The 12,257-nt window shown below is 37.6% G+C and overlaps 1 protein-coding gene across 1 annotated transcript in view; it reads right to left on the bottom strand.

The window, feature by feature from the left end:
• Window positions 1-467: 467 nt before the first annotated feature.
• shq1 (SHQ1, H/ACA ribonucleoprotein assembly factor) overlaps window positions 468-12,257 on the bottom strand; it is a 28,738-nt gene continuing 16,948 nt past the window's right edge. The window contains exons 10-11 of the mRNA XM_056256222.1: window positions 10,893-11,016; window positions 468-607 (exon numbers count right to left, since the gene is read on the bottom strand). Coding sequence (XP_056112197.1) covers window positions 483-607; window positions 10,893-11,016 — 249 coding nt within the window. The 3' untranslated portion in view covers window positions 468-482. The remainder of the gene's footprint in view (window positions 608-10,892; window positions 11,017-12,257) is intronic.

Genomic DNA, 12,257 nt, shown 5'->3' with positions numbered 1-12,257 from the left:
TAAAGAAAATACAGCCTATTTTTGTGACCATTTTGACATTTTTCATGACAATTTCCACATAAATTCTCATTACCGTAATGCAAAAAAAATCTCATAGAATATAATATGAATTTTTAATTAAAAAAGTTACATATTAATTATATACAACATTTATAGTTTAATTTAAAAAAATTTCATGGTAGTGTTAGTACTTTAATGTGGTTAAGCTTCATGGAAATGTCAAAATGCAGGAATCTCTTTTTATGCGAAACAATTTCTTATTTTCATCTTTTGATTTTGGTGTGAAATGTGACCTGGACTTGATATTGTGAGATTCTAAAAAGACCTCTTATCCCTAGTAAAATCACTATAATGCCATCTCTTGTGGCTCACTGCTTTAATGAACCTGCGGTTTAGCTCTCAGCAGGGATTCATCAACACGGCATGATTAGCAGACGATCAGATTTTGGACCTAGTTAATTTCAGGCTGGACTGGACTGAACTTACTTGATCCTCTGGATCCAGATGCAGTAGTCCGTGATGTAGAGGTCATTGAGGATATAGGCTGGATCGTTCTCCCGGAAGATCTTATGGATGGCTAGCAGACATTTCAAGATGCAGGCCTTCCCTGTGACAAAGAAAACATGCACTGAATCAGCCTAAACACAGAAGTTTGCATTTATTAGTGAGGTTTATGCTTAAACCAGTGGGGAAACAAAAACTTCACTGAATCTATATTCTATGAAAATAGTTTGCCATTATTTTTTATAACAGTAAATTCATCTTAATTTTTAAGAATACTTAAATACTACTATTGGTATGTTTACTATTTCCACTACAACTTTGTTACTATTACTATGATTATCTTAGATTGCCTCTATCTAGATCTATATCACTAAAATATCTCATTACTTACCAGTGTACCTGCATACACCATTATATCAACATCTATATTTAGCTGTTTTCCATCTCTTTGTTTTGGTTTGGTTTTTGTTTTGTTGACCTCTTGTTTTTGTTTCTCACTTTTCTGTATGTGTGTCATTGCTTTCTTACCTTGTAAAAAAAAAAAATACTTGGATTTTTTTTAAGCAGTAAAGACAGTGGAGTTAGTAATTAACACTGCAACTTTTTTTGGAGCAAAAAAGGGAAATCTGTGCTAAGCAGATGCTTTTTGAGATGATTGTATTTTCCATTCTGGCAGATGCTTCCACAAAACACACCCACATACACACAAACACCTTAAGGGCACCATGCCGCAGCAATGATATTTGTTGTCATAACACCCGTCTCCCAAATAAGGTGCAAAAATATCCCCTCAGCGCAATGCAACGGGCTCAGTTGTGAAGCCAAAGCAGGACCCCGAGGATTCTCGAGCTGCCCACAGAATAGCCTGGCAGCCGGTGGAGACATTCCAGCCGCCTCAAAAAACAAACAGTGCACTCGCACCGAGGAAAGCCTTACACAAACATTTGGTTCCCATTTAAGCTGGAGCTCTAACCCAGAGCAGCCGCCGTGGCTTCCAGCTTCAGGACATGCAAGAAAAACTCCAGGAACTTGAACCGTACTCTGCCTTTCTCCATTCTTCCTCCCTCTCTCGCTGTCTCTGACTTTCATCCATCTATAATTGAAGGGTTTTCTACTTTTCTTCACTGCTCCCTGGGAGAGTGGAGGAAAAGAAAGCTTTTGGATTCTTCCGAAGACCAGCTGTGGGTTTGAGCAAGGTTTAGATTGCATGTTGAGCCAGTTAATCATGTGCTGCAATCAGGCGTCTCAGGGGAAGAAGTTGAGGAGAGGAGAAGAGAAGAGAGAAGAGGAAGAGGAGGAATGGGGTGACAAGGTGAGATTTGGGCTCTGGAAGTACAGATGGTAAAGGTCCACAATCTCACAAAGCCTGCCCAAAAATATGCCTAGGTCATATTTCATCCAAAAATTCAAAAGAAAGTAAATAATAAAAAATTTGCATTAAGAAAATAAAACCCATTATCAGTCTTTCACTAGCTATCATCTTGATTTGTGACACCAAAGTCACTGGTAAAACTTCTACTGTAATATAATGATATATTTGTGATTTTACATGTTACTTGCAAAACATATGTCATCAGTACACAGCTACTTTTGAGGGGAGAAAGATGTCTGTGCTTAATTGTCATGAGAATACTGTAAAATGCCTAACAAAATAAAAAGGTCCATCAAACAGGCTTAATATTTTTCTTTGATTTTGGTGTGAAATATGACCTGGATATGTTGACAAACTTGGTAAGATTCAGCCTTAAACCGCCAATTTATTAATCATACAAAGGGTGACACTGACTGCGAGTGAACAAAGGAGCTATACACGTGAAACAGCTGCAAAAATCACGTTAAAGAACATTGACATCAAATTATGCCGCATCAAATGGCCTACATCTATCATCGTGAATACGGCAATGTACTTTTTAAGATTGATCACGTTGGCTTAAAGATGACAATTCCTGCCGAGGAAAACAATGAATCTCAATAAGCTACGACAGAACTTAGCAAAAAAGAAAAAGAAAAAAAAAGTCAAGCACTGAATGACGTAAAAGGGCTTTTAAAATGCCATGAAAATGAACCTGCTTCCAAACCAAAAGATAAAACTATGTATACGACCCATTTGAAAGTAAAATTAATCAAAAGTTACAGTAAAGTCTTTCTATTTCAACTAAATACTGTTCTTTTGAAGTTTATCCTCAAATTCAAACAAATATATATCATTGTTTCCACAAAAACAGTTTCCAACTTTGATAATTAGAAATGTTTCTTGAGCAGCAAATCAGCATATTAGCATATAATTCAGCTTTGCCATCACAGAAATAAATAACATTTTAAAATGTATACAAATAGAAAACATTTAAACCTGGAATTAAGCCTGGTACATATAAGGGGTATTTAACATGGTGCTATGGAGGTAACAATGGCAAAAAGTTGGGAAACACTGTGCTAACTGATAAAGCCCATACCAGTGCAGAGCAAAACAAGTGGAAACTGAATCCAAGCTATGCAGTTAAATGAAATACAGGCATGCCCCTGAACGTTTAGATTATATACGAGTGTTTATATTTGCCCACAGTGCATCTTTTAGGCCGTTATCCATAGTCTCCCTCCTCAATCTCCTTGAGGGCCGCTGACTTTAGCAGGATCTCTCGGAGAACAACCAGACAAGCTGCCAGAGGGCTGTTCAAATATTTACCCCTGGATAGCATTTCCATCACGGCTTTCCTCATGCAGGATCATTAATGGGTTTGTTTTCCTACTACCTACAACTGTTTGCTTTCACTGCTGGTTAAACGAAGTGCCTCAAATTAGAGTACACACACATCAGATACACACCTCCATTCATGTTCCGCCGACAAATTAATTACCCAGGAGTCATGGTGTCACAGGATAGCCTGCTTTCCGAGGGGAGTCACACCGCTGTTACCGTTCATTAAAGGGGAGCCTTATTGCTTGTGAGGCTTTGATGGTTGTAAATCTACAACTTGTAAACTGGAGTGAAATGTCACAGATTCTGAGTGAAACCCAGCGGTGTGTTTAGAAATCTGTACCTTGAGGAAAAGAGTAAGAGAACCAGTTTAAACTTCAGAGAACAGATGGATATGATACTATCCTGTAAAATTTTAAAACCTCTAAGGGCAGACAGCTAAACTAAAAATACAATTTCAACCCAATTACAGAACGTTCAACACTCATTTGCTGATGTCCTGAGATTAAATCAATGAGTCTGTACTGTTGGTTACTAGCAGGTGTTCCTACATACTTGATATGGCAGATCACAGCGATGCTCTCCCATTGGTTATTGCTGCTCATTTGCATACAGTTGAAATCAGCTTAACATTAAAGTTAGGCAATGTTTTTCATAAACACTTGTTATACTGGTTGAAACTCTCTTCACATCCTGATAGCAATCATAATAGAGGTGGTCTAAATATATACATGGGCGTCGGAACCATTGTATATGGGTGGGACAAGACCCACCCACTTTTTAAGACCAATGATATTGGACCCACTCACCTTTACTGTCTCTAATTCAGCGCATATGTCTGCTCACTTTTCAGTCACTTGCAGCGATCGAATTGATTACTATTCCCATCTTAATAACGCCGTTACCGTTACCGCCAAAAAATGTGTTACTATACTATATTTGATAGGGCTGTGCAACGATACACCAAACCCACGATTCGGTTCGTATCACGATTTTTGACGCACAATTCGATACAAACCTTGATTCTTTTGGGGGTGTGGTGACGCGGTGTGACACATTCATGTAACATGTAAGGGTGGCGCTGCCAATAAAGCACCTAAAAGCTGTCACAAAGAACCAGCAAAAGTAATGATTATGAATATATGTCAAATATAGCAAAGAGACAATTTAATTGTTTATTAATAAACAAGTGTTTTTGTGTGTGTCGGCTGCAAAGATGAAGTTGATGATGCTGACTGCGATCTTTGCAGTAGTGAACGCGCCAAAGAGAAATGCACATTTCATACGCATTACATAAGCAGAGAGCAGCTGTTTTCTTTCGTTTTGAATTGTTCTGTTTAAAAGCTTTCTATATATATATTAGTGTTGCACGGTGCACCGATACTTCAAAAGTATCGCGATTCTCGGAAATTAAAAACGTCACGATACCTAAATTTATTAGTATCGATACTTCTAAGAATGACCGCGTTCCAGATTTGTAAGAGACGTATTTTTGTCCCGCCAAAGCCTTATTTGACCGGTGAGTGATGTAGATGAGTGACTGCTGCGCTTGTTTAACTGAGAGAACGAGCAGAGAGAGTGAGAGCCCCGGTCGCGCGCGCGCACTCTCACCGTCTTCAAAACTGCCTCGCTCTTTGTCCCTCCCTCGCGCATATTAATGAATTGAGTTGACTGAATATCGTTGAGAATATACACGATGGTTAAAGGTCGGAAGACCGAAGGTTTTTTTTTTCTAAACTACCACTGGTTGTGAATTGTGCTAAAAATAATTGCCTTATCTTCTCTAGAAAGCGTTCCACACATTCAGATGACATATACCACACTTTCAATAAACAAACAAAAAAATCTATCCAGTGATGAAATGTTTTGTGTGTTGAGACAAATCTTGTGCGATGTCCTAAACTGCCTGGATAATCACACAACGTGTGCCGTGGTCCGTTAATGACACGTCCGATTCGCGAACTAATGACTCCTTTGAACCGATTCACTTTAATGAATGGTTAAAACAACTGATCTGTCCAACACTGAACTCAAGAGACATAACAAATCGGAAACACTTTATAAATAGGTTCCATTTATTAAAGTCTAGTTAACTACATTAGTTAACATTCTATTAATATTACTTTCTATGTGGGTTTACTCCATGACAGAACACCCCAGTCATTCTAGAATGATTCATTCTTTCCAAATAGAGCTATTCAAGTCATCTGGTGAAATTGTTTTTATATCGCAATATATATTGCAGAAAAATAAAATATCGCAATGTCATTTTTTACCAATATCGTGCAGCCCTACCTTGAATGTCATTGCTCTAATTTATTTTTTATATTTTGATATTTCATATTTTGTTCAAATGTTTAATATAGCCTATCTGCTGTTTATATGTTCATTTATTAGTGTGTTATATGATTAGAATGTTGTCCCGGTTTTCAAATAAAGCACAGCAATGATATTTGAGTGTTTCTCCCTTTTCAAGAAAAGTATTGAAAAAGTATCGAAACCGCAATTCTTGACTTGGTATCGGTATCGAAACAATAATTTTGGTATCGTGACAACACTAATATATATATATATATATATATATATTTTTTTTTCAGGTCTGTGAGGCAAGTAGGCTACCTTATACTTATAGGCTACGCTGAGTTTCGGTTCATTTATGAGACGAGCTCCAGTTCATGCGCCGGCGCCTCCGTGTCATGATTATCTATCGTCTGCTATATTTGCTTCTTATTTATTAAATCCAGGCAATTGGTTGATGAAACATTGATTCAAATTAAGATACAATTAATTAGGGGTGACCCCGAATAGTCGAAGATTCGATGCTTCGATAGGAGGAGCCTGATTCGACTACCAATCTCACGGTCGAATCTTCGCAGATGTGTTATTAAACGAGGATTAAGTCATTTTGGCTATATGAGTGTGCTCAATGTCTGATTTCACATAGAACTACTGGTTTTCTGTCAATACGTTAATATAGGCCTACAGCCTATTATGATAATGCTGTCAATAAAAATGTGCAAAAAAAGAAGCTTTTAATAAATATTTTTAACGTGCGTGCAGCGTGAATAAATCCAAACACCCCGTGACAGATTTAAGTTTCACTTTCGATCCGTGACCGACAGAGGAGCGTCTTGTCGGCAGGGATTTAAATCTTTAAAAATGTCTGGGATAAGAAAATCTAAAGATGCACACTATCAGAAAGGATATTCTCCAAGGCTGGATTTAGCATCAGGAAAACCATGATCGCACTTCTGGCGGCCAACGTTAACAGGTTGGTTTTCCTCGGGACCTTCTAAAACGCTTAACGTGAAAAAATGTGCTTTTAAAACGCTTAAATGGCACTTTTACGTGCTTAATGTATGTACACAGTAGGCTACACACCTTAAGAAACCATTCTATGTGCAGATAAGCAGATGAACCCAGAATATGAACGCAACGCGTTTCTCCTATAGAAAGTCACGTAAAGCTTTTTCTTTAACGGTTTTCTATGGGAGGAAAATGCTTATAGGCCTAATAAAACGCGTTGCGTTCATATTCTGGGCTCATCTGATTTTCTGTAGGCTATATAGTATGCTTTATTAATAAGGTGTGTACATAATTTGATCTTTTAATATAACAGTTTTAGAACAAAGCCGTTAAGCGTTTTTCACGTTAAGCGTTTTAGAATGTATTTTATCCACGCACACAATTTGAAAAGACTCAAACGGACACAGGCCGAGTGAAAGACTGGATTTTGTTTTTTCGATCAGGTAAGTGATTTCAAAACATTTCAGCCGGTTCTAATTTGATTTTTGGATATTGTGAACACGTTTAGCTAAAAAGACTGCCGCTCCAGTTTAGCGTTTATTGTTGTTTCTGCAGTTAAAAAGACAAAGTTGACAATCCTGGCCATACTTTCGTTATTTTAATAATTTCTTTATTTTTATTTTATTAATTGATCACTCAGGGTGATCTAATTTAACTATTTGTGACATGTGTTTTGAATATGTTCCCCTGCACTTTAGGCATTTTGCACACATTTGTTCTGCTTCTTGTGACTTGATTCTGACTTATTTCGTTTTGTATTTTTATTTATTATAAATGTATATTGTGTTCTTAATTGTTGATTATTTTTCAGTGCATCGATGTTGCGCTGTAGGCCTACTTAAGAGCATGCTCGTACAGGCAATTCAGCCGATTTAATTTGATTTGCATGTGAAATGCAAATCCTATCTGCAGTGTGGCCTTTCTGCAGTTATTTATGTTATTTCTTAGTTTTATTGATCCAAAATGTTTTTATACATTTTCTTCTATATCTTTGTGTGATGTTCTGTACATCGTGGCTTTAAAATGTTTAAGCCCCGCCCCCTCCCCAACACCACACACATGATTCGACTATTAGTCGACTATAGGCAGGACTTGACGAATCTGATTCGACTATGAAAATCCTTAGTCGGGGACACCGCTACAATTAATACAAAACTTTGTGCTTTCTGTTTGAGGTCTCTGCGAAAGTTTTAAAGCAGTCTTTAGTGCCGCTTTCCCAGAGCGGTCACGTCCGTAACGGAGAACGGTCATGTCCTAAGCGCGAGTCTCAGGTTCCTATGGGACATCATACGAAGTTTAAAACATTTAAATAGACACATCATGTAGTAATTAATGTATATGAATCTTAGTTGATTATAGGCTATTAGAACTAGTTGCTGAGACGGAGACGCGCAGAGACGGCAATTAACGCGCTGTTTGATTTGTGATCGTGCTGTGCTTATTCAATTCATTCGAGTAGCCTGTATATTGAACAAAGCTTAAATCATTTAAAATGTACACACAATATTATACAATATCCTATTTGAGCTGATATTACTCTTGCCAAGCTGTGGTTTCTGAGAGATGCACGCATAGACGGATTTGCGCTCGTTTCTTTTTTACTCTCACTCATTCACTTCACTCATTATTGCATAGATATTTTAGATAAGGTATTTGGCTTCGGGAACACCCCTAATCTACTCCAGTAAAAAAAAAATCTGGAGGATGACCCACCCACATTTTTTTTGCTTCCGACGCCCATGAATATATATAAACATTTTTTACATGTATCTTCTGTGGAAGTCTCAGGACTAAAAAAGGTTCGTCCAATCATTGCATTCGGTCCGAATGAAATTATAAGAAGTCCTACCTGCCTGTCAACATATGTATTTGCATACCTCGGCGCACAGTGTTCGCTCAGACATCACACGTCATCAGCGCGTTACATGAGGCTATGCAGAGGTGTAGATAGTCGTAGGGCACCCGCAAACAAACAGCAGCCGCCTTTTACAGTTCCTCCTGAACCAAAACAACGAGCTTATGCTGCGTTAACAACCGTAATTAAGAGATGGCAACCCTGTGGCATTCTACCCGCATAGAATTATGCGTTTCTATACTATCAATGCCGAAATGAATCTGCAGCAGTCAGGTGGTACAAGTCAGCGCTCTGAGTTTTATTATTGTGATGTTATGTGCTTTGTGACATGAGGTAATTTAATGCCGTCTCTCATCTTGTGATGCTTTGCAGACTCTGCTCCGCCGCGTGCGCTCACGTGTGGGATCTTATATTTCAAAGCTAGCTTGTTATTGCTAACCTCTACGAAATTGCATACCCTACCTTTAATAGCTGCCCCGTATATTGTCGCACTAATTCATCAAATCTCATTGAAAATGAGACTTGGTTATTGTTAATGTTGTCTTGTGTTTAGTCATGATCCTCAGGGATCAATTAAACATTTACTGTGTCTGTATATCCAAATGTATGTACATTTATTATTATTATTATCAAGGTTCTACTTTTAAATGTTTGACTTATAAAGTCTTTAAATTGCAGCCTGAAATGGTATTCCCATTTCTTTGTAGGGTTTTTATCCATCTTGATTTGACTGGATCATCATTTTTTATCTGGTCTTTAGAGCCAACCTAAAAGCTAAACCGATCCTACTTACTTTCTTAATACACATCCCTGGTCTTAATGGAAAAGGTTCAGTCTTGTAACATATTCCATTTCACCAGAATTTTTTTATGTGTTTTTCATCAAAATTATTATTTTTTGCCTACATCTAAAAAGACTTCCCAGTTGACGCCTCCAAGTGCCTTCCTTTTTCAACCACTTGTCATAAGTAGACACATTTCTCAATAACCATTTATGGATCTAAAATGTGTCGCAAACAATGTTTCTTTATGAAATCTTCCATGAGTACATGTCATTCTCAGTCAGTGCAGAAAGCTGCCAGTACCTGACATGAACCTGAAATCAGTGAAGTGTGATTTTGCTTATCTAATCTTGTTTTGTCATGTAGTCTCTGCTCTGACTTACCTTCTCAAATCAACCATACCTTGCTAATCCCAAACCTTACAAGCCCTTTAATTGCCGTTATTTATGAGCGCTAAAATCAACATGTGTTGGATAATCTCACCAGACACGCCCCAAAATGTGTTTACACAGCGCTTCTGTCTCTCCCACAGATGGCTTCTTTGATTTAAAGGTTGCTCCTCTCGCAGAGATATCAAAGGCAACAGTGTCTACTCGGCAGAATCGCTGATTTCTTCAGAAGTGAGGAGACATCCCTCTCAGATTCCCTCATTCTTAACCCCCCCTCCCACTTACGCTGACAGAACAGCAAGACTAAGCACACCAAGACATGACCAATCTGTTGACTTACTTGTCATGGAAAATGTCTTTTACCAAAGCACCCTGCTGTTCAGGGAGGGTTGGTGAGCGTTGTGTTAAATTTGGTCCAGAGTGAGCAACACCGTCTGCTGTGGGTAAATTTAGGTTCCCTGTCAAGCTCTTGTTGTCATTAGTCTCTTAAAGTCAACATGAAATAGCATTCGCAACTCACACGTCTGTAGTGTGATGTATTTCCGAGATTTACTGAGAACAAAATATGTGGGATGGGACTTCATAACAAATTCTGTTACAGTAAAAAATATCTAAAACATGCTTATTTTAGACTTGTTTTGATTTTTTGTATTAATAATATTATATTTCATATTCTGAATGTTATTATAGGCATAAAAAAAAACAATTTATGTAAAAAAAGAAAAGAAAAAAAAGTTCAGTGAGCTAGATTTTTTTAAATAATTTTTTTATGCATTTAAGATGTTTATTTTACAAAATACTAGTTTTTGGAGAATGTTTTTTGACCAAGACATGAAGGTTGAAGGTCAAGTTCATCCTCAAGAATATCTCAACATATGTCAATGTAAAAAAAAAAAAAAAAAAAAATATGACTGCACTACAGAAAAATCATTAGAAAGGCAAAATGACCAATAACAGAAGCCTAATACAATATCAACTAGTTTTTTAGCTAGTCGTAAAATGTAAAGATTGCAAAGATCTGCAAAAAAATTAAAATAAATAATAATAATATAATTTTTTACCTTTTGATTTCATGTTGATTTTAAGAGTTGTTTGTTTGACCAAGTCATACGACAGACAAATAAACATCAATGGGATAATTTGAAGAAACCTGCCTTTATGGGGATATGAAGTTGAAAGAGATACGCTTGCTTTCAATGGCAGCAGGGATTCTTGTAATGAGGTGGAAGCACTGCAGGGTTTATAGGGTGAGGATCAGGTCATGCGTTTAGTCTTGACCCTCAACCCGATCCTTTGGTGGCTTGGAAAAGGCTAAGAGGTTTGTTTTTAACTAGGAAATAAGAAAAGAGGGACAGGACTCACCAGACTGAAAAATGCAAGCAACGTCTCTCACAGCTCTTGTGATCAGGGAGAAATGCCGAAAGAGCGGGTAGCACAAAGTCCTCCTGCCGAAAGACACCAGCACATCTTGTACCGAGTGATACGTCTGTAACACACACACACACACACACAAGAGGTCTGTAAATTGCTCCAGATCTGTCTAGGCATATTACATCAATCATTTCCTAACTCCACTGGTAATTACAGCAAATTGCTCTAATTATTCCCAACGACTTCTCATTTTATTAGCAGGGTAAATAGTAGGTCAACTTTTAAACACCTTGGCAAGCGGCGTTCTTAATTGTAGACAGTGTTTAATCGCTTGCCTCAGAGTTCTCCGTAGTCTAAGCATCAACAGACAAGTGCTTTGGGGGGGAAACATGTCTTTATTCTCTCTCTTTCTCTCTTTTCTCTTTGCGTTTTCCAGCCTCCCACTCTCCCTCCCCTCCGCTATTCTCTCAGCAGCTTGTTAAGAATGCACCCGGAGCCATTCTAGCATGTCATCATAGCTCATGCACTCCCCTAGGCTATTAAACACTGGTGTAAATAAGCCTGCTGAGGAAGAGGGGGGGCTCAAGGAGCACTGGCTTTACAGTGGTTAGGCAAAACACAGGGTGGAGAGGAAGAGAAATGAAGGAGATTGAGAGAGAAAGAGAGGGGGAGACAATGATAGGGTGTTGAGAAACTACATTAGCATTTCCTGAAGGAAATACCAGTGCTTGCAAGATAGCTGAAGAATAGCACTGAAGTTTTAGGACGCTTCAGTTTCAGGCCATTGTTCTGTGTAAATGAAATGCCTCAGAGGCAGTGTCTGGACTTCTACTGGCTGTGCATACGAATCGTCACATAATGCAACACGCTGTTTGTAGCAGTAGGTGGCTTTAAATGTTTTAGTAGATGCATGAATGAAAAGACCAATCACAAGTTAGTATGCACATAACTGCAAGACAATCATAATTTGTTATACAAATATTTGAATGATGTTCTGTCATCATTTACTCATCCCATTTCATACAAGAGAACCCGAATGAATCATTCAGCATGATTTTGTGAACTGGATGAAACAATTCATTGAAAAGAAAAATAAATTAAAATAAATAAATGCCAGCGTGCTAAAAAATTATTAATAAATATAATGATAAACAATAAAAAAAAATATTTATATAAAGAAATTTCAACACATTGACCAAAATGAAACATATTACATTGACCAAAATGAAACTAGTGGCAAGAACCAAAGAGCCAGATAAATCCAACTTGTCAACAAATAATTCAACCTGGTTTTGTGCACCAGATCAACCAATTCATTGAAAAGTCTCAAAATTGGCTGCTTTTCATGAACTCTCA

This window comes from Rhinichthys klamathensis, unplaced genomic scaffold (assembly GCF_029890125.1).
Source record: "Rhinichthys klamathensis goyatoka isolate OS25496 unplaced genomic scaffold, OSU_Roscu_1.1 h1tg000124l_1, whole genome shotgun sequence".
Lineage (NCBI taxonomy): Eukaryota > Metazoa > Chordata > Actinopteri > Cypriniformes > Leuciscidae > Rhinichthys > Rhinichthys klamathensis.
The sequence above is the reverse complement of the archived record's forward strand: the minus strand, read 5'-3'. Positions and strand labels throughout refer to the sequence as shown.